Source organism: Podarcis melisellensis (genome assembly GCF_964234715.1).
Source record: "Podarcis melisellensis genome assembly, chromosome: 6".
In the NCBI taxonomy this organism is placed as follows: domain Eukaryota; kingdom Metazoa; phylum Chordata; class Lepidosauria; order Squamata; family Lacertidae; genus Podarcis; species Podarcis melisellensis.
In genome coordinates this window covers 21,858,499-21,881,706 of record NC_138538.1, presented here as the reverse complement: position 1 = coordinate 21,881,706, position 23,208 = coordinate 21,858,499, and the positions used below count along the sequence as shown (strand labels likewise).

General features: G+C 41.8%; 1 protein-coding gene across 3 annotated transcripts; it reads left to right on the top strand.

The window, feature by feature from the left end:
• Nucleotides 1-11,765: 11,765 nt before the first annotated feature.
• SERINC3 (serine incorporator 3) lies at nt 11,766-23,053 on the top strand. Of its 3 annotated transcripts, none has more exons than XM_081917061.1 (11): nt 11,767-11,968; nt 14,311-14,360; nt 15,760-15,921; nt 16,773-16,933; nt 17,618-17,697; nt 18,289-18,426; nt 19,019-19,188; nt 19,859-19,949; nt 20,313-20,496; nt 20,981-21,205; nt 22,237-23,053. In XM_081917061.1, the coding sequence occupies exons 2-11, from the start codon at nt 14,352-14,354 to the stop codon at nt 22,373-22,375; spliced, it is 1,359 nt and encodes a 452-aa protein (XP_081773187.1). In that variant the 5' UTR covers nt 11,767-11,968; nt 14,311-14,351; the 3' UTR covers nt 22,376-23,053. The 3 variants fall into 3 exon arrangements, with proteins under 3 accessions (XP_081773185.1, XP_081773187.1, XP_081773186.1); XM_081917060.1 differs by having other exon boundaries at nt 14,308-14,360; XM_081917059.1 differs by lacking the exon at nt 14,311-14,360 and having other exon boundaries at nt 11,766-11,968.
• The last annotated feature ends 155 nt before the right edge of the window (nt 23,054-23,208 follow it).

The following is a 23,208-nucleotide window of genomic DNA, read 5'->3' as shown; positions in this document are numbered from 1 at the left end:
AAAAAATACGGTATTTTTAAAAAAAATCAATGCAGCAAATGTGGTGATGTCACCTGATGACATCTGATGTCACCTGAATTAGTGGAAATTCTGTCCAGTATCTGCCTAATTTACACTTCCTGAAACAATATGTGAACCAAAGCACAGCCCTCCTTCAAAATTTTCACTTCTCTGAATATTGCAGTGCTATTCTCCAAGCAAAACAGGTGTGCAAGAATGCCTATTTTAGGGGGAAGTATGCTTTGAAAAAGCATAAAAATATAATGCATATTAGGGAAAATATCTTGCAAAAAGTGTACATATTAGGGGAGATAATTATCCGTTTTTGTGAGGACTTTTTCAATGCAATATTTTACAAAAAATGCAGACTGATGCAGAAATGTGAGGAACTGAACTTAATATTAAAATGAGAAACTGAAATGGCCTGATTTGTACATCCCTAGTTCTCAGACTAGCCTGTTACCCCATGGACAGAAAGCTCCCTGCTCTCCAAAGTCATCTGCTTTTCTTTCCGGAGAAGTGGCTGCTTTTCCAGAGAAGTGGCTGCTTGAAACCTGTCATGAAATGGAAACTAAACCCTGGATTGCTTTCCAAGCCTAGCAAAGAGGCTGTGTTAAGTGCTGGCTGCACTCCAGCTGTATAATTGGCTTCATACACAGCTAGGATCCAAAGGTAGTGAGATATCCTTTTACACTTAATTGCTCTCAGCTTTTGTGGAGTTAGCTGGTATATTGTAGTGATTATGCGTTACAAAGATGTCGGCTGGCAACATCAACCGTGCCGTTTGGGAATCCCTGGCAGACGACTGCGGTGCCTGGCAACAGACTGTCAGGTCATGCGTCCACAACAGTGACCAGAGGAGAAATGACTGCTGGGAGGAGCGCAGAGAGAAAAAAGGCCATGGCGCACCTGTATCAACAAAACCAGACGCTTTCATCTGCCCCCGCTGCAACAAAACATGTCTCTCCCTTATTGGTCTCTACAGCCACAGCAGGTGCTGTAACTCTCCAACGGTTTTACCCCCGAAAGGTGCGCTTCTGCATTGTCTCCCGAAACAGACAGATGCCAACTCAACTCAATGTGAGCTGGGCGGTTGCTGTTTAAACTTTCCCCTGAGCAATAGGTGGCTTGAGGTAGGTTATCTATTACAGTGGTACCTCGGGTTAAGTACTTAATTCATTCCGGAGGTCCGTACTTAACCTGACACTGTTCTTAGCCTGAAGCACCACTTTAGCTAATGGGGCTTCCTGCTGCCGCTGTGCCACCACTGCATGATTTCTGTTCTCATCCTGCAAAGTTCTTAACTCGAGGTACTATTTCTAGGTTAGTGGAGTCTGTAACCTTAAGCGTATGTAACCTGAGGTACCACTGTATCTCAGCTGTGGGGGATGATAGTAATACTGGCTGCTTTGCGGAGCTGTTCTGTGAAGATCGTTACTGTTAAGTTGTGGGCAAACCTATCAGACGACACAGCAATTCTTCAACAGCTCTTCTTTATTCAGATGCCAGAACAGAACTAAATTGAGGGGCTCAGTCAGCCTGCTTATATAGAGCTCCAGTACAGCAGTTACTGTAGCAACTTTCTAAAACTATCCAATCACTGAACATCACTTTTCGATCCTTCATTTGCATACAAAACTATCCAATCACTGAATGTCACTTTTCGATCCTTCATTTGCATAACTATCTACAGTATCCCCCTGCTGGCCCAGGGTGAGAACTTCAGTACATAACAGTTACATTATTATATTGTTACACACATCCTAATTCCCTGAGTGGTGAGCAGTGCTTAATTGGAATCCGTTTCCTTTGGAATGAGGGAACAGGAAGCTATTGCATTTGGTAATTTCGTAATAGGTGTATTTATTTATAAATACAGGCAGCCCACCCCCCCGACACCCGTTAACATGGGGATTGTGTTCCAAAGCACAGCGCACGTTGGTGAAATCACATATAATTGAAACTCACTGAAAAATTCTGCAAACACCCCCTTCTGCCCCCACCCTGCTCCCATTCTGCCCTTTTAGTGACTTTTTCACTTGGGGAGTCATAAAGGTAAAGGGACCCCTGACCATTAGGTCCAGTTGTGACCGACTCTGGGGTTGCAGCGCTCATCTTGCTTTATTGGCCGAGGGAGCCGGTGTACAGCTTCCGGGTCATGTGGCCAGCATGACAAAGCCGCTTCTGGCGAACCAGAGCAGCACACGGAAACACCGTTTACCTTCCCGCTGGAGCGGTACCTATTTATCTACTTGTACTTGGACGTGCTTTCAAACTGCTAGGTTGGCAGGAGCAGGGACCGAGCAACGGGAGCTCACCCCCTCGTGGGGATTCGAACCACAGCACCACCCGCATCCCTGGGGAGTCATAGTTGACCATGATAAATTGATTCAGGGGGCACTGTTTATGGGTTATTATAGGGATATTTATTTTGACGGAGATAAATACAGTGGTACCTCTGGTTACGTACTTAATTCGTTCCGGAGTTCCATTCTTAACCTGAAACTGTTCTTAACCTGAAGCACCACTTTAGCTAAAGGGGCCTCCCGCTGCTGTCATGCTGCCACTGCACGATTTCTGTTCTCATCCTGAAGCAAAGTTCTTAACCTGAGGTACTATTTCTGGGTTAGCGGAGTATGTAACCTGAAGCGTATGTAACCTGAAACGTATGTAACCCAAGGTACCACTGTATTAGTAAATATGAACTCATTAAAAGTGCAATGCTCCATTCTACATCATTGCTCTGACGTCCCCTGTCGCCCTTCCTCCAAAACCTCCTGTCACCAACTGGAGTGTCACAGATCTGTCTTCTTCTGGCAGAGAGTGGGGGCAGAGAAAACATTTGTTTCAGCTCAGTCTGTTCTGTTCTTCTGCTCTGCAGAAAGGAATGGACTGTGATAATCTAATACAGACCTCCGTTTAGCCATAGAAATTCTCAGCCAATGCAAGCAGGAAAAGATAATGTTAATCAGATTAGTAAGTAGAAACGTTGCCAGGAAAACTCCCAATGGAGAAACAGAATTTCCCCACAAGTGTGGTATTTCCACCCAAACCCAAGATACAGTGGTACTTCAGGTTACATACGCTTCAGGTTACAGACTCCGCTAACCCAGAAATAGTGCTTCAGGTTAAGAACTTTGCTTCAGGATGAGAACAGAAATTGCGCTCTGGCGGCGTGGCGGCAGCAGGAGGCCCCATTAACTAAAGTGGTCTTCAGGTTAAGAACAGTTTCAGGTTAAGAACGGACCTCCAGAACAAATTAAGTACTTAAACCAAGGTACCACTGTAATGATATTTTAAAATTAACAATACGGGAGATGACTCAAGTCATTTTTTGTGCCTGGGTCAAACAAATTTCAGTGTCACACACACACACCGGTGACAACTAACAACAGGTTATCTCTTAATGGTATCCCACAATCTGTTCTATCCTGTGCTAAGCCTGGCCCTACACAGTAGAACTATGGAACTATTGTCCTTTAAGATGTATTTATTTAAAAGACTTATGAACCACACTTCAGGGGAAAAGTGCACGAACTGAGCTCCTGCAAGTATCATATGATGTTCACTCCACATCTGGTCAGAGTCAAAGCTTTGAGTGTGGCAGCACCTGTGATCTGGGACTATTTCAAACACCTGCTACCCAGACACGTAAGCAAGTTGTGTACACTGGTTTCAATTTTTGCTTATTTTATTTGTATATTGATAATTGTTTTGCAAGAATTTCTGCACCCCACTTTAATTAAGCAATGTGACCCAGAGGTTCCCAGGTGTCTAAGAAGGAAAGGAATTACTGGTACAAAAGTGCCTTAAGAAACACATCCTATCCATCTTGGGTTTGTAAGTTTTTGTCACCAGGGAAGTGTGGACGTGCAAAGCGAAAAGATGGTCACTTTTGAAACTGCACTAAAGACGACTCCAAAGAGCTCCCCGCCCCCGCCCCAATGTTTACTCTGTCAAATAGCTATTTATAGCTCTAATAATCTGTGTGGAGATAAAAGATTTGTGGGCCCAAATGCTTTCCATCTCTGGGGAATTTCATTCCACAACTATATCCCAGCTACTTCCCAAAGAAAACTCCCTCCCACACTGCTTAACCAGATTTTTTTAAAAAATGTGTGTCTAAGATTATTATTATTATTATTATTATTATTATTATTATTATTATTATTGTCACCTAATACAAGCAGTCTCTAGGCAACTTATCATTACCAATAGTATTATTAATTTGATTTTGAAGACTATAAAGGAGAGAACTTTTAAAATTTATCTGCCACAAAACATGTTTCTCAAATTTCAGTGTTCATCATTCGTATCTGGAAGATATGACACTGAATTGTGTTTGTTCTGAAAAAATTGTTCTACTTGATTTCACTTCACACTTTAAAATCAAAGACCCCATAAAGCACGTTGGTATAACATTTGCTGTAATAGCACAACTGTAAGGTGATATATTTTTTATGTGCTATTTTTATGTTTTGTCTTAATATCTCACCCAATGGTGTTGAGCACTGGGTAATATCCTTTTGCTTTTAAAATAAAACATGAAATAATAATTCCGAAATATACACCATTCTGTATTGATGGAGTCACAGTTGGAAGGGATCCAACCTTCTGCAATGCAGGCTCACTGCATATTTTACTAGCCAGGGCTTGTATTCAATGCTACTAGTGTTGAGATCAGCATCTTAAAAAGCAGAGACATCACCTTGCCAACAAAGGTCCGGGTAGTTAAAGCTATGGTTTTCCCAGTAGTGATGTATGGAAGTGAGAGCTGGACCATAAAGAAGCTAAATATAAATGGTTCACAGAAATATAGCAAGAGGGCAGTAGAAATTAGGTGAATCTAGGTAAAATAGATCTAGGTAAAATAGTTTGAAAAGCAATGACAAACTTAGACAGCATCTTAAAAAGCAGAGACATCACCTTGCCAACAAAGGTCCGTATAGTAAAAGCTATGGTTTTCCCAGTAGTGATGTATGGAAATGAAAGCTGGACCATAAAGAAGGCTGATCGCCAAAGAATTGATGCTTTTGAATTATGGTGCTGGAGGAGCCTCTTGAGAGTCCCATGGACTGCAAGAAGATCAAACCTATCCATTCTGAAGGAAATCAGCCCTGAGTGCTCACTGGAAGGACAGATTGTGAAGCTGAGGCTCCAATACTTTGGCCACCTCATGAGAAGAGAAGACTCTCTGGAAAAGACCCTGATGTTGGGAAAGATGGAGGGCACAAGGAGAAGGGGACGACAGAGGACGAGATGGTTGGACAGTGTTCTCGAAGCTACCAGCATGAGTTTGACCAAACTGCAGGAGGCAGTGGAAGACAGGAGTGCCTGGTGTGCTCTGGTCCATGGGGTCACGAAGAGTCGGAAATGACTAAATGACTAAACAACAACAACAACTGAACTTATTTAAAAATCATTTGTAATGCCGATTACCGAGTGGAATAACTTACCTCTGGTATTTTTAAATCTTAATTAAATGACGTAAAACAGTGTTGGAACACTTTTACATTTCACGTACTTTTTTAGTTGGCTGTGCTAAAAACACATCTACTCTCGTCGAACACCAACGGCTAACCAGTAGGCGGTGCAGTTGCAACCGTTGTACTCACACATGTATAGACACATTTTAGGGATGTCGCAACACGAATAACATTTATCGATATTGAAATATTGTATCAATGTGCCCCGTGCATCAATGTGCCCTGCTTCCCCCCTACCTCCAGTATCTGGTTCGGTCTCCTGTTCTTGCAGTGACCAACCAGGTGTCTATGGGAAGCCCAGAAGAAGGCCCAGCAACACTCTCCCACGGTTGTTCCCCAATGACTGGTGTTCAGGGCATCCTGTCTATTCACTCAGTTTGGAGAGATCCTGCCAGAGTGCCTCGCAATCATTTTTTCTTTTCACTACCCTGAACAGTCTGGTGTTATCAGCAAACTTGGGATTCAACTATACAGCTGCAAATAAAACATTTAAAGTGCAATATACAATGTGACCCTAGATGGCAATGGTGAGCCTTGTGGAAAATTCAATGTATTTTTAAAAAACGCTTTTTAAAAAAGCATTTTCAGAATGGTTATTATATGTTTGTAGATTCCACCTATGTCATTTATTTATTTCTAGCTCCAGTTCATTCAACATGAACAAGTTAAAAAGCACATGCCCAAATACAGAGCTTCGAGGCTGAGTGGAGATTTGAATCCTCTCACTAACCAGTAACCACTACGTGGAATTGGCAAGTACAGTAGTAACAATGACAAGATACATAAAACAGATCCACAAGCTGAAATGCAGACATGAGCCAGTCTGAATTTTTCTGCGGTGTACTTAGAAGCATTTCTGGAACTTTTGGCTTGGAACCAAGCCAGTTTTGGGTAAACAAGCCCAACCGCAAGAGAAATACTTCATGTTGATATTGTGGTCAGGAGTGTTTGAATGCTAAATTGTTCTGGATTTAGGTTTTGATTTTAATCACTAAGTAAGAGGGATAAGAGAGTAGAGGGCGAGGAATGAGAGAGTCCCCAGATGTTGTTGAACTACAACTCCCATCACCCCTAACTAGCAAGGCCAGAGCTCAGGGATGATGGGAGTTGTAGTCCAACAACATATGGGGACCCAAAGTTGAGAAACACCAAGTTAAACGATTCCCCCTCATCTTAACAAAATTAACAAATTTAGCAAAAATCATGGGAAGAGATGTGACTCCTAAGGAGAGCATGTGAAACTATTTCATGGGGGCCGGGGGAGAAGCATCCTCTTTGCAAAAATATAAACAACTCAAAGAAGTGCTGCATATTAAGTGCTTCCAAACATTCCTTCAAAAATCTGGAATCTAAAATGTCAGTTGTGATGCCAAGGACAGCGTACATGATTAAATTACTTACAGGGGCAGGGTGACTATTAACTGTTTAATTGGTTCTGTTTGGAAAGATTAGAGCGATCTGAAAAGCAAATGAAAGACCAGCATTGTCAAAGATAAAATGGCCATTGTACTGTAGTTATTTAAAACCCGATGCTAGTTCTACGTTTGTTGCAAACTGGCATAAGTGCAGCCCATGTCATGTAGTGCCTCTTTTTATTACTTTTTTATTACTTTATTACTTTTAAAGTAATAGTACATATTACTTAAGTGGAGAATTGCATTGCAAAATTTGGAGAATTTTGAAAGATGGCTTTATTTTAGTTCTTCTATTGTTTCACAAAGTATGAACTAGTTTTTAAATGTGAAATGAATTGAATTTCCCTTCCGTCGCTAATTAGGATTCTCATGAAAGAGTTTTGAATATACCGTGCTTTAATTAAGGTTGCCATATTTCTAGAAGGAAACACAAAAGTTGTTGAGCTTTTTGGCAGGAAATCACCTAAAACGTTGTTGAGATGGTTATTTTTAAAATATCCCCCGGATACTATTTTCACCATTTGAATCTCAGGACGTATGGCAACCCTATTTTAATGCAAAAACATATTATGAACGAATATAGATCTAAAAGCACTAACAGCAGAAATTTCAAAGCTTTAATTTTTGCATCTTCCCTTCATTCTGCAATTGACTGTGGATTGGAGCTCAGTTCATTCTGTCAAATAGGAATTCCTGTCTGACAAGCTATTTATCACGGGCTTCGTAGATTGGGATAACCTTCTGGCATATTCTGGTTCTTTTCCCACAACAGTCAGAAAGCTGGTTTCACCCTTATCTCTTTTTAAACACGGGCAGCTGGAGATGATGCAGAACAGAAGCAGGATGCCTTGTGTTGTTGGGAAAGAGCCATTAGAAGGTTCTCTGATGATGTTATCTTTGGAGGCATTTCCTCCAAGCATTTGACAGAACGGCTCTTTCACCTTTCCAAGCATGCTGTTCATCAGGACTAAGGTGGAAATCTTATGCACACTTCTCCATTGAACACATTAATACTTACTGTAATTTGATAACCATAGTATCTACCATTTAGCTAGGACATGAGTGAACTTCATATCAAATCATATCTGATTGCATTTATTAAACCATTTGGATTTTTTTTTCTTTTTGAATACGTGTCACTTTGTTATGAAAATCCCAGCCCATACTTCTTTTTTATATTTCCTTTGGATTTTTTCCTCACTACAGAAAATGCAGTAAATAAAAATAACCCATTTTCTATCAGTAGTCACTGCTGGGTGGAAGTTCTTTAGATGTCAAGGCAATAATAAAACTATTTTGCTTTTAAAAGGCAACTGTAGGCAGCCCTGTTTAGGGAAGTTTTTAATGTCTGGTGCTGTATTGTTTTTAATATTCAGTTGGAAGCCACCCAGAGTGGCTGGGGAAACCCAGCCAGATGGGCGGGGTATAAATAATAAATTGTTGTTGTTGTTGTTGTTGTTGTTGTTAGTGCTCTGTGAATGTGCGGTTTTTCACATGTCAGTGGGTGGCCTCTTAACACCATTTGTCCACTTCCCACTTTTTAAAAGAATAGGACTTTTTGTGGTTTGCAAAGTGATGGGAAAATGCACCGGAAAGCATGGGAGGAACAAATGGCTAATGGTAAGCGAATAATTGTTATATAGCTGCCTCACAAATGATTCAGAAAGAATGTTCAATAGAGACTGGATATAATCTAACCTGCATAGGCTTTGTGCAAGCAAATCAGGATGAATGCTCAATAACCAGGTCATCTGGATGGACCCTAAACACCAGTTGATGGGGAGCACAAATGGGAAACAGTGCTTTCGCACCCAGGTCCTGCTTTCTGGGCTTCCCAGAGGCATGTGGTTAGTCACTGTGGTAACAGGATGCTGGACTAGATGGGCCTTAATAGATAGATTATGCAAGGTGTTTCTTATGACTGCCAGTAGTTTAACGAAAGCAACAATGAACACCCCCCTTTTCTAAAGCAGGTTGCCTGATACGAAGGGTGTTTAAGGGAGAAAAGAAGAGTGGATTTTTGTCTTAAACGCCATTCTGGGGCTGAAAACTATTTTCTCAGCTTGAACATGTTCTTTAGAGGCACACTGCTCTTTAACTGGGTATCCCCCATACACCATGAGCCACTATTTAGCATCTGGCAGGGATGGTTGGATCTCAGGACTCTCAACATATTATGTACAAGCAATAACAGAAAGGAGATTGTAACTAAGGAGTGTAACCACACACAAAAAAGTGTTGACTTCCTTTTGGTCTAAGATCTTTAACAGTACTGGAGACCTACAGGACCAATTCTCCTGATATGGCCCACGGAGGACCTTACGTGCTTGCAAATAACAACATCCTGAAGATTCCGGACCCCAGGGAGATGAGACTGGCCTCGATCAGAGCCAGAGCCTGGTGGAACGCTCTCTCACAAGAGACCAGGGCCCTGCGAAATTTGACATCCTTCCGCAGGGACTGCACGACGGAGCTGTTCCGCCAGGCCTTTGGTCAGGGTTCAGTCTGACTCATTTTCTCTTTGTATAAGAACAAGCATGAAGGAGGTTTCCCAGCCCACTCACAGGTCCTTATAATATCAGTGGAAACAGTTGGTCCTGGCGAGTATTAATTGTTATGTATTGAAGTTCTGACCCTGGCCACCAGGAGTATCGTGCATATAGTTTTCACTCAAGTCCACGTCAGTTACTTTAGGTGGGAAACCCTGGGTTGTTGTTGCTACAATGTTGACAGCCAGCTGCCTATAAAAGCAGGCCGGCTGAGCTGTTTGCTGTTCAGTTCAGTTCAGTTCTGGCCTGTGAATAAACAAGAGCTGTTTGAAGAATCGCTGTGTCATCTGATATGTTCACCCATAACTTAACATTAATCACTTTCAATTTTAACCTGAGGATTGTCATTTGTCCCGTTTTAACTTTAATTTATTTTAATTAATTTTGGGGTGCATTTTAATCGACTGATTGCTTGTTTTATGCATATTGTGTTATTTATATGATGCTAGCCACTCTGAGCCCAGCTCCGGCTGAGGAGGGAAGGGTACAAATAAATTATATTATTATTATTATTATTATTATTATTATTATTATTATTATTATTATTTACTGAGCTGCACATATTTCTGAATTACATTCCAGTCATACGGCAGTTATCTGGTGAACAGCACAAATGGCTGCAGCAAGCTTATGATGGCATAAAGGGTACTTACTGGCAAATGAATGTTTATTATGGAATCGCCACTGTTCCTGCATGCAAAGGTGTTTGTTTGTTTGTTTGTTGCAGCACCCACACATTTTGCTAGCCCAAACTTCTCCAACCAAATTTAATCCGGATTTACCATTTCTGTGGGAAATCCAAAAAGGAAAACTGTTGCCAGAGACCAGCATGAAATATCTTAACAAACTGCTTGCAAATTGAGGCCACTATTTTAGTGGCTTATGAAACATTTGACAACACAAACACACTTTTATATCATAAAAGTTGTTAACAAATTTTGGACACACTTTGGACGGAGATCAGTTCAAAGGTTTCTGTACCTCCAGGGGAACAAGCCACCGGGCGTCTCATTACAAGTGAGCAGAAATGTGAAAGCAACTTTTTATCTATCTATCTATTTTAAATTTTATTTATTTGGTTTTCCAGATTAAAATTTTACTTTGCTTTTGAGCAACACTGGCTGAAGCTAAGGAGCAACTGCAGAAATAACATTAAGCCTTGTTAACAGAGAAATCTGAGGGCTCCATTGGACAAAAAACAAGGCACCAGCCAGGAATACCAGAGCAAAACAGCAGCCAGTAGGCTTGGTCTTTATTGAAGACTATCATGACAGGACTCCCACCTGCCACAAGGTGGAACAAGACGGAAGCCCGAAACAAAAGAGCACCCAAATTCTATTAGCTGCTAATCCCTATATTACATCCCCCCCAAACTACATCATGGTTACATCTTGAAAGGAGAGGTCTGGTGGCAGTAATCTGAGCATCCTGGACCCTGCCCCAGGGTTCTCCTTGACCTCCACCAAGCACCCATCAAGTGTAACAAAAGAGATATTTACATTTCTCTGTTTCCCAGCCAAGTTAATCACACCCTTTTGTCTTCATCTGGGTTTGTTATTTCTGGAATGGCTACCTGTCTGGCACTCAAGTATCAGGATGCCAGGATGTATCCCTCAGGCAGAGGGGCTGCTGAGTAGCTGAGCTCACAGGTCTATATGAATTTCTGAAGTTTTCCCAGTGAGCCAGTACATAGATACATTTACCAGTGAATTCTTACATTTAGTATTGTGCAGCAAAGGCCCTTTGAATAGATAGGAAGAAAGTGTGATGAAGTGTTTTGTGGGGACAAATCACAAGTCACAAAAGTGATTGTGCTGATTTTTGTAGCATGTGCATGATATCTGCTGGAGGGGCGCCCCCCCCCCAATTCATAGAGCAAGGCAGATGACGAAATAAGTGCCTGGTCCTGGGTAACGCCATCCTTCAAGCGCAGCCCATCCACCAAGCAAGCTCTAAAGAGGCTGTTGCTAAGGGAACCGTTCGCACCAACGACGGCTAGTGCCATTGAAGATAGGCGAGGGGGGAAAGACCCTTCTCCTCCGTCCCACCCCCTCGAAGAGACCAAGATCTCTAATAGGCCAACCGCTGACAATAAGCGCTTGTCCTTTAAAAACCTTATAGCCAATCAGCGTCGCTCATGGTCACTGCGTCACCGCCAACCATGCTGCACATCCCTCCTCTCTTGTTATTTCTTTTTTGTTTTTGTTTCTTTCCCTTTTCCGGCCTCGCGACAGGCTGGGCCTCGCCTCTCCATTGGTCGGCTGCTCAGACCCCACCCCCGATGATCGGGCCTGTGGCGCCCGGCCAATCAGCGCGGCCCGGAAGGGTGGCGGCGGCGACCACAGAGCCAACAACAACAACGGCGGCGGCGGCGGCAGAAGCGGCTGAGGCGGCACCAGGCCCGGGGAGGAAGGCGACGGAGTGAGGCGGAAGCGTCCACGCGGGGGAAAGCAGAGAGCGGAGGGGCTGCGTTGCCGCCATGGGGGCCGTGCTAGGGGTTTGTTCCTTGGCCAGCTGGGTAAGTACCTGAGGGGAGAAAGTCGGGTAGGCCCGCCGGGAGGCGGCTTCCGGACTGAGGGAAGTAGGCCGCGTCGTTCCCCATCCCCTGTTTCCGACCTCCAGTGGGTGTCAGGGTTGCCGCCGTTCCCCACAGAGGCTGAGGGGGCGGCCTCGACAGACGTTCCCAGGTGCCTTTTGCGCCTCTGGGGTTCAAAGCGAAACCTCCATGTCTAGCAGCACATTTATATCTCTATAAATACCGCGACAAATAACTCGTTGTCCAGGTTTGGGGGCCTCGCGAGAGCCCTTGCCTGATGGCTGCTAGACCTAAACGGACCTTGATGCCACATTCCGAAGCCCGTTTTACTCGCGAGTAAGCCCGCTCAAGCTCACCGAGGCTTGCTTCTGTGTAGATATGCTTTCGTTTCGCCCGAACCAGGCCGTTCCAGTTTCGTTTGTATAATCGTGCCTTTCTTCGCTTCAGATTTATTTATTGGAATTTGTATACCACTCTTGCTCCAAAGGGATGCGGGTGGCGCTGTGGGTTAAACCACAGAGCCTAGGACTTGCCGACCTTTCGGTGGTTCGAATCCCCACGACGGGTTGAGGTCCCGTTGCTCTGTCCCTGCTCCTGCCAACCTAGCAGTTCGAAAGCACGTCAAAGTGCAAGTAGATAAATAGGTACCGCTCCGGCGGGAAGGTGAACGGCGCTTCTGTGCACTGCTCTGGTTCGCCAGAAGCAGCTTAGACATGCTGGCCACATGACCTGGAAGTTGTCTGTGGACAAACGCTGGCTCCCTCGGCCAATAAAGCAAGATGAGCGCCGCAACCCCAGAGTCGTCTGCGATTGGACCTAATGGTTAGGGGTCCCTTTACCTTTAAGCCCCACTCAAGCTCACTGAGTCTTGCTTCTGTGTAGGTATGCTTTCATTTCTCCCTGTTAGGCCGATCCAGTTTCGTTTGTATAATCGCTCCTTTCTTCACTTCAGGTTTATTTATTTATTTGGATTTGTATACCACTCTTCCTCCAAAGATGGTGGTTCGCAACATAAAGATACAAAGTTCAGCACACAAAATACATAATAATAAGAAAAACAAACCAGTAACACTTCCCCCTCCCACCAACACATTTATAAGGCCATGTAGAATGTTGGTCAGCCTAAAGATATCGTGAAGGCGCCAGACAAGCCTCCCTTCAGAGAGTATTCCATAAAGGGAGGGGGGGGAACCCATCCTATTCTTATATGCCACGCTCCAGAACTCTTGTGGTGAAAAAAGGCCTCAGATGATGATCACAGGATCCAGGGCGTTTTGCAATACTGGGCTTTCCCAGTATTACAAAAATGAATGAAAACTAGTAATGGCAGGTTAACATCAAATCGGAAACAGGATGGGGTATTTGGATCTTCACTCTTGTAATATGGCAGTGGTTCTCAAACTTATTTTTTGTGGGATACTTTAGAATTGCTTTTTTTGGCATATGTTTAATATTTCTTATCTATAGCTTTAAAAAGAATAATTCTGGAAGTGGTTGCTGTCCTAAACATTGGATTTTTTGGGGGGGCTGTGTTTTTTTAAATTATTTTTGCCTACTGTTTGCCTTTATGGCAAGGAAGGAGAGTTCATTTGGACTGTGGTTCTCTTTCCTCTCTTCGCCAAGACCTGTGATTTCATCTCTAGGAATGATGTTAGTTCCTAATCCAGGAAGTGCTGGCTGAGTCATAGCCTTCTCAGCACGTTGACAGCTAACATTTATCCATGAGCTTTTTCCTGTGTAAGCAGGTATTACAAATCCAGTATTAGGTGACTGTCCTTTTTTATCAACTTTCTTGGCTGTTTTGGATGAGTTTAGTAGATCAGCCTAAATTTTTATTAAATTTTTTTGGGGGGAAACTAGGATCTCTACAAGCACAACTGTGGTATGTTCGAATACAGAAGGTGTGTTCATCTGCAGTAGCACTGAGGCAATTAGAATAAGCAAGCTTAATTCAGATTCAGTGATGGTAAATAGGCAACATCTCTTTAAATAAGGGAGAGCTGTCATAGCCAATTGAACAAGGGATGATTTCATATTTTTTGTCATTAGAGAGGGCATGAAGCTTAACATTGCAGCTGTAACTCCCTCCAAAGTGCATCCAAATATTAAGACTTTTTATTACATAAAAGTAAGCTTTTTTGTGCTGCCAAGTTATCAAATGTTTCATAATTCACTGAAATGATGGCATCCATTTGCAAAGCAGTTCCTTGCGCTTAAAAGAACAGAAAGTTGTACGGAGATAATCCTCACCTCTCAGAGTAGTGTAGAAATGAGTTACCCTCGCCACCACCAGTTTGAGTTGCCTATTTTTCTTTTTCCAGTAGTAGTTTGGAGTTAGTCCCTATCAAGAGAGAGTTATGTGCATATGTGCAAGGTATTGTGTTCCTTTGTTTTCAGGCATGAGTAAATGGAGTGTGTGTGTGTGTGCATGAACCTGAGGCATGAGTCGTGGGCATGTGCAACTAACAATAAACATGCAGTACAATAGTTTTACAGCATCCACTTCATTGATTCTTAAAGTGGCTGCTGGGATATTCCAATGTACCTGTGAGAACTGATAACATGCCACTAGAAATAAGTTTACTCAAAAGCTGCTGTAAGACGAAGGCACTCATCTGTTCAGGTAGCAACCCATAGTGTATCTGCATGGTTCACTGGTCTGCCTTTGCTTATTTCCAGCCAGCTTTCCACTAGGAGTAGAATTAGCAATAAAATATACGTTAAGCAGCACATTCAAGAACAAAACAAGATGGATAAACTATAATCAACAATTTAAATTGGAACTAGCTGTTACTTTTTTCCTCTTAAATCAGCCAAAAAGGCTGCCAGACATTGACTGTTCTTTTTATGAAACATGAGGCTTAAAGCGCTTGTTTGTGGATGTACCAGTTTGAGTTTTCTTTATTTTCTTGTGACTGCACAGATATATAACTTGTTATAAAATATTTTAAAATATTTCAATTTTATTTTTGTATGGCTCTAAGAGTTTTCTACAAATCATCTAGTTAGGGGTGCTCCTTGATCCAGTGTGCAGATGGGGTCAGTAGCAAAGGGCACCATTTTTTAGCTCTGGCTGGTTCCCCAACTACAACGCTATCTGACAAAGCTACAGTTTGAAAAGCCATTTTAAATTTAGAGAATGGTTTATCCGTAGAGAAATAGCACAAACCATTCTGAAAATCTGCCAGCCATTAAGGAACATGTTGTGGTTTATGATTATTTTACGTACACAATTTGGACATAGTGCTAAACCATATACTCTTTCTCTTTCTAAAAACTAACTAGACTGGTTTATAAGGTGGTGATAGATTCATGGTGGTGATAGATTGATAGATTTAGTGGGGCGCAGGTGGCTCTGTGGTCTAAACCACCAAACCTCTTGGACTTGCGGATCGGAAAGTCGGCAGTTCAAATCCCCATGACAGGATGAACTACCTTTGCTCTGTCCCAGCTCCTGCCAACCCAGCAGTTTGAAAGCACTCCAGTGCAAGTATATAAATAGGTACCACTGTGGTGGGAAGGTAAGTGGCATTTCTGTTGTGCCAGAAGCAGTTTCGTCATGCTAGCCACATGACCCGGAAAGCTGTCTGTGGTCAAACACCGGCTCCCTGGGCCTGAAAGCGAGATGAGGGTCACAACCCCATAGTTGCCTTTAACTGGGCTTAACTGTCATGGGGTCCTTTACCTTTTAGATTCATGTGTCTCTATACACAGTATGTACTTTGTATGTAGGAGTTAACACTTAAGATAATATTTTCATTTCCATTCTACAGATACCATGTCTGTGCAGCGGTGCATCATGTTTGCTGTGTCGCTGTTGTCCCAACAGCAAGAACTCCACGGTGACTCGACTTATTTATGCCTTCTTGCTTCTACTAAGTACTATTGTTGCTTGTATCATGCTGGCACCAGGAATGGAAATGCAGCTGAAAAAGGTACTGAGACTTTTTGTGAATTGTGTTTGTAACACAAGTCACGGTGCACAGATTCACCTACATATCATATGGCATGCAACAGAGACTGAAATAAGAGATGATAGTATTTTCATTAGACTCTTGCTGTAAGAAGGGAAGGGCAAGTGGATTGTTTGACTGGACTCATATTCCAGTGTCCTATCTCAGCTAATATCGGAAGAATGTTCCATGTATAAGCTGAAGATCTTTAGATTTATTTTGCTAAGCTTCAGTTAGCCGCCCAATGCAATCTCTCTTCAAATGCTATTTCACTAGGATTCTCTGGTTTGCTGCAATAGTAGTCTTTCCCTGCTTAGGTGTGTACCTCTTTTGCATGTTGGTGGTTGGAGCCCTGGGGCCTTCAGCTGATCCTACTTTATTCTGTTCAATTAAAGATGAGTTTGTGTTATGTCACTGCATTAAAATCATACCAGTTGGAATGGTCACCTAGTCCAACACCTTGCAATGCAGGAATCCCAACTAAAGCATCCATGACTGATGGACATCCAACCTCTGCTTTAAAACCTTCAATGAAGGAGAGTCCACAACCTCCTGAGGGGTTATGAAACTTCTAGTCTGTCTGCCATAACACAGGGTGATTTAAGTATAGTTTGTGGGCTTTATGAAGCCCCAAAATACTATAAAGTGGGCCACCCATTTGGTAGTGCAAAGAGAACATCAGCTTTCATTTTTCATCAGCATTTCAAATCTTGTTGAGCAATGGAAGCATATGCCGAAAGTTCAGTAAAATGGTGTGTTATTATTTTGTAAGGTGCCTTCAAGGTCTGCTTCAGCTGAGAAAAATCTTGGGATTTGTTGCTCTCTTCTTTCAGGTGCCTGGATTTTGTGATAAGGTGGTTCACTGTGAAGAATTGGTTGGATACAGAGCAGTCTACCGAGTCAGTTTTGCCATGGCGGTGTTTTTCTTTCTCTTCTCACTAATCATGATACAAGTGAAATCAAGTAAAGATCCAAGGGCTTCTGTACATAATGGGTAGGTTGGGAATGTGGACTGGTCTCTTCTTTCCTCTGCCCAGAGCATTAAACTCATAAGCACAGAAAATGGCCAAGTGAATAGGTTCATGTTTTACTGAGTGGGAGCTAGTGCCCCCGTGAGGCAAAATAGAGGTATAACCAGTAGCTTCTACTTTAAAAAAAAGATACTCATAGACTAACAGCAAAGTCCAGTTAAATATATTCTAGCATTTGTGGGGCAGGGTGGGCTTTATGTTCACTGGATACTAGCCATTAAGTGGGCAGCTTTGATGGGGCTTCCCTTTGAGATGTTAACCTAACACTTCCATTTGGGGCTCATCAGTCCTTGGCTCCTGGGTGCTTCCCCATTCTCCTGTGAGATGGAGCAGGCAGGCCTTGGTGGAGATCTGGGACCATGTTCTCACCCCTAGGTTAGGGTCTCTAGGAAGGGATCACCAGGGGGTTATTTACCAGGAGCAGGTGAAATGTACAGTGTCTAAAAAGACAATATGTCATGAATATCTTGAAGTAGACATGGGGCTTCCTTTTAGCTAAGTGAGATTAAGATTGCAACCCAAGTAACTATGCAGGCATATACGTGACCACCTATCTTTATAATACTTTGGCACACCCCTTAAAGGTGCTTGGCTTTGTTAGCTTAAGAGAAATTATTCTAATCAGTGTTCTGCTTTTTTAAAAACAGGTTTTGGTTCTTCAAAATAGCTGCCATTGTTGGCATCATGGTTGGAGCATTTTACATTCCAGAAGGACCTTTCACAACAGGTAAGCATTGATGGATGAGGAAATAGAATTTCCCTTAGCTGTTGCTATTAAGTGAACCATTTGGTATTCAGTAAAGTGTCTTATTAAGCGTTGATTCAGTTGTGCTCATGCCTCGGGGGGGGGGGGTGACATGAATTCCTTAGAGTAGTCGCAACTATGGTGACAGCTCGTATTTTACTGAACTGTTCTTTTTAAAAGAATTGGGTTCATGAAGAGCTGGAACTTATTAAATGCAAAAGTTTTTAGGAGCATATACGTTTGCCCACTCACTTAGCAGATAAAGGGCTGGATTCACCTAATGAGCTCTGTAAGCCGAAGTTTACACAACAGGACTTTCCTCCTTTTGCCCTGTGTACCCCTGTTACCCAAGAGTGACGGGGGGGGGTTCAGGAGAACACCAAGAATAGTGTACAGAGGACAGAAAGCGGGGATGGTTCTGTCTGGTAAGCTGAAATGCTTGTGGGGAGGAAACATTCATCATAGCAAGATGCTGAATTCCACCCAAAGGCTCTATAACTTCCTTTAAATATATTTAGCCAGAGGTTGTCAAAACTTAAGAGGTTGATTATAACATTCTCCTTTTCTTTCTAGCATTGTTTGCTATTGGCACTTGTGGCGCCTTCTGCTTCATTTTAATCCAGCTGGTACTGCTTGTTGATTTTGCGCACTCCTGGAATGAATCCTGGGTTGAACGAATGGAAGAAGGAAACTCGAAATGCTGGTATGCTGGTAAGTGCCGTTTAACTAGTGAGTAGCAAAAACCAGCAAGAGGCAAGAAGTTTAGTATGAAATTCTGTGTTTATTGGCCAGCATGTCAGCATTGTTGATAAAAGAAGTTTGGGCCCAGTGAAAGAAATGGGATCCACACAACATCTGCTAAACATTGTTGCTTAAATGCTATCACTGTAGCAAGGTATGTGTTGGGCGTTGCATAAGAAGTTGTGACATTCGGAATGAAGGATATGTCATTTAAATCTTAACTTTGCCAACGTCTTGCCTGCCTCTGAGCAAACCAGGTAGCTGCTCTTCTTTCATTACGGAGGAAATACGTGAGATGTTGGTGTGATTGTATAGCACTTTTGAATACTAAATGTGTTTATTAGTAAATAATTGTGAAGGCAGCCATATAAGCTAAGAAAATGCTTTAAAACTAATTTGTGGTATTATATTATGCAAGCCCTGCGGAATGTCAGTATTTCCCATGGAGGAGAGGGATAATATTTTCCTATTTGAAACAGAGTCTTAATCGGTGTTCTGATAATCTTTTGAAAAACTGCATTGTAATTTAACAATTGAACGTTGAAATGTGCTTTTCCTTTAGCTCTGTTGGCATGTACTGGCCTTTTCTACACCCTGTCCTTTATTGCCGTTGTGCTCTTCTATGTCTTCTACACAAAACCTGATGCCTGTACTGAGAACAAGTTTTTCATCAGTTTTAATATGCTTGTCTGCATTGCTGTGTCAATCACATCAGTCCTTCCAAAAGTCCAGGTATGATGAATTCTGCATTGGATTATTCTGAGGGATATAGGTTAGGATGACTTATTCGGGCTTGTATAAATATCCTTAGTTAGATGTGGTTTTTATCTTGCAAACACTCAGGAGGAGTAGGTGAGTGTGTGGAGCAAAACAGACTATAAACCCTTTGGTAAAGCTGTATAACACTTGCTGATATTGCTGGAGGGAATGGTGGTCATGTAATGTACTGTTTTGGTGCCACTGAACTACAACTAGTTGAGGATCAGTATGTTTAGCTGATTGCATTGAGACGCAACATGACAGCAGACATTTTATTCGAGGGCTGGGGAACACAACTAGCAAGATGCATAGTCATTCATAGAAGAGTTGCTTGCAAGAAACAGTTTTGGATATTGAAAGAATAGTCTGGAGGCTGTACTAAAATACATGAAATAATATATGTGGGTAGGGGTGGCATGAGAAAAGTAACTCTTGCCCATGGAAACTGTAATATTTCTCATCAGTTCCCCAAGTAGGTCTTGTGCCTCTACTCATGTTTCATATTCCCCTCTGTACAGAAGCCTTAAGTTGTAGTGAAAGTGAAATCTTTCCAGGCAAGGCTAACCAACATGGAGTTAAACAAAAAAACGATCTACATGGTTAAGGACAGTTCAGTTATATAAAATTTGCTTGTCTCAAACAGGAACACCAGCCTCGTTCTGGCCTTCTCCAGTCTTCTATCATTACTCTCTACACGATGTACCTCACTTGGTCAGCCATGTCCAATGAGCCTGGTAAGCTTTCATAAGTGCAGATAATTGTGCCTTCAAAACAATAATGGTAGTGGAGACAGTTGTGAAGGAATAAAAATATACTGAATCTTTGAGTGTATTAGGAATTGGAACCCTGCAGGCTTCTAAGAGATGCACAGTTTAGTTAAGTATGAAGGCAATAAATAATCTCTTGTCCGGCTACTTCACATCTGGAAATCATATATACTTTGTGAGTTCATGATGGGGGAAGAATTAGATCGAATTCCAAGTTTTTTGTAGAGCATTTTCACTATGACAGGCAAAGAGATTCTGGGTTTATTACTAGACTATAAACTCTCCTGAGAGTGAGCACTATTTTATAAATCTGTGGAATTTATTTTCCAGAACGCATCTGTAACCCAAGTCTTCTGAACATCATCAGCCAGATAGCTGCTCCTACTTCCATCCCAGCAAATGTAACTGCTGTTGTACCTGTTGTTCCTACACCTGGACCACAAAAGCTGCAGTGGTGGGATGCACAGAGCGTTGTTGGACTTACAGTCTTCGTACTTTGTCTCTTGTATTCCAGGTAACATTTGATCTCTGTAGTTTCAAAACTTCAGGCAGATTCTTGAGAATCGCATCTTAGGTTTAGGCGTAATGAACAGGTAGCTGCTGTGTTTTGAATCAAGGTGAACATTAACTAGACTTCAACTGTAACGGAATTCCATGAATTTTTATCTCTTCCCAGCATGGCTGGTGGTCAAGAAAGTTGGGAGTTGTAGTCCATCCATTTCTAAAGGGCCATAGTTTTCCCACCTGTTCTAAGGATTTTTAATGTATTTTTTACACTTGTAATTCATTCCTCCTCCCAGAGTTGAAAGCAGTGGTCTCGTTTCCAATCAGCTTACGTAGCCAGGTCTACTTAGCATCTGTAGTAGAATTGCATTACATACTTATAGACTCAGGTGTTCTTGGGCACTTTGAATAAGGCTAAACAATTTACTGGTAGATTTCAACTTTCTTATTCAATCTGAAACATTTAACACCCTCTTCCTTGAACTGTTTTGCAGTATCCGATCTTCCAACAACAGTCAAGTGAACAAACTGACTCTGTCGGCAAGTGACAGCGTCATTTTGGATGATACTGCCGGAACTGGTAGCGATGTAGAAGATGGAGAAATTCGCCGGGTCCCGGATAATGAAAAGGATGGTGTCCAGTACAGTTATGCCTTCTTCCACTTCATGCTGTTCCTTGCCTCCCTGTATATCATGATGACTCTTACTAATTGGTACAGGTAAGAATAGCCTAGTGGAGATTTAATCAGATAGTATAATATTTTTGCTGACAAGTATAGTGAGATTATCATAATCTCAAATATTAACTACTATTTTAAAATTTACTTTAAAAATGGGAACCTAGGAATCTGCCTTATACCAAGTTGGACATTAGTCCATGTTACTCAGTATTGTACACACTGACTGGCAGCATCTTGCCAGGCTTTCAGATTGTCTTTCCCAGCCTTGCCTAGAGATGCAAGGGAAACTCTCTGATCTTCCACAATTACTGAATAATAGTATTCTTTGACTGCTTTAATGCCAAGAGCTTTACATGCATTCTCTGTAATCTTGCGACAGCTTTATAATGAAAGTCAGTTACTTCCATGTGTGTGTGGCTTACCTAAAGATACCCTGTGAGTAAAGCCAGAAGCTTCCAGCTCTCAATGTGATTTAATATGCTCCTTCTAGTTATGTATCAAAATTGTAGGACTTGCGTCTCTATAAAGTAGGATGGGTACTTGGTGTATCTGAGCCCTTTTTATTGTTCATAGTTAAAGATGGCTATCTGACTGTAATGAATTCTTAAGTATCTAATGAAGTATATTAGTAGTCTCGTTTCCAAGCCTTGCTGATTGAATTAAAAGAATTATCACTGTCTCTAGAATGCCTGAGTGTACAATAAATATGCGCATAGCCAAATTAAGTTTGAAATCAAGGTAGTGGCATAGTACCTGCTTCAGTCTGTATGACATATCTTGTCATACAGCTGAATCTCTCTTTGTTTTTCCTGTTAAGCCACTGTAATATTCCAGCTCTATTAACTCATTAAGCCAGATAGTTCTCTTATGCTTCAAACTGCATGACATCTCATCAACTGCTATCCCACTTGGGCACTGACAGGAAGAAACAGTTGCTTTCATGGGACTTACTTCTGAGTAGACATTGTTACAATGCTCCTGATAGTCACCCTAACCCCTAGTTTCTTGCATGAATAAATTAGGCTCTAAGTTACGGCTTAATTCATTTTTACCATTTATTCATTCCGCAGCCCTGATGCCGAATTCAAAACTCTGACAAGCAAGTGGCCTGCTGTCTGGGTGAAGATCTCCTCCAGCTGGGTTTGTCTCCTCCTCTATCTGTGGACCTTAGTGGCACCTCTTGTCCTTCCTAATCGGGACTTCAATTAAACGATAATTTCTCTGAAAGCATAGAAACATGAAGTTCCTCTCTGCTGAAAGCCAAATGGTCTGTATTGCTTCTTGGAGCCAAGGCTCCAGCCATTTCTCCTGCAACATATACAGATGAATAGAAAGCTGCTAACTTGTATAATGCTTGATGCAAAAAGCTAAGCTCTGTACATTTTGATATGTTTAAATGAAAGCTAGCTTTACCATTAGTCTACCACAGCTGTGCTGTACAATACCGTAAAAAAGCCAGTAGTATAAACAACCGAGTTGAAAGAAAAAATGCTTGAGCTTAAAGTAATATATTTTAAAGTTATTCTAATGCTTCAGTATATGGAAGTGAAAGCCATACTGCAGGTGTACATTCCACTTCAAGAAAACATGTTTAAATGGCATTTTAACATACAGAATCTGTTTTTCTCAATGGAGCAGCATGCTATGTAGTATGGGAAGTGCAAATCAGCAATTTTTGGATCACTGTAGAAGACCAATTTTATAGAAAAGTTCTACTGAACTTTAGTATTTGTCAGTTAATTCCAAATGAAGTATCTACTATGCTTTAATTAAATTATATTAAAATAATTTGAAGTGCTTTTTTGTCTAATATTTGTGATGTGAGTAAAAGCCAGTGCATCATTTTGTCAATCTTGGCATTTGCACTATAAACATGTTTGATTAAAATTACCTGTTCAGTGTCTCTTTATTTTGGGCAGAGGTCTGAAAAATCCTGTGTATCTTTTCAAACCACAGTTCAGAGAAATCAATTCATGTCTGGAAATTGGGGTAATGAGCACCACAGAATGGAAGATCAGTTGTTCTCTCCCTGAGCTGCTTTT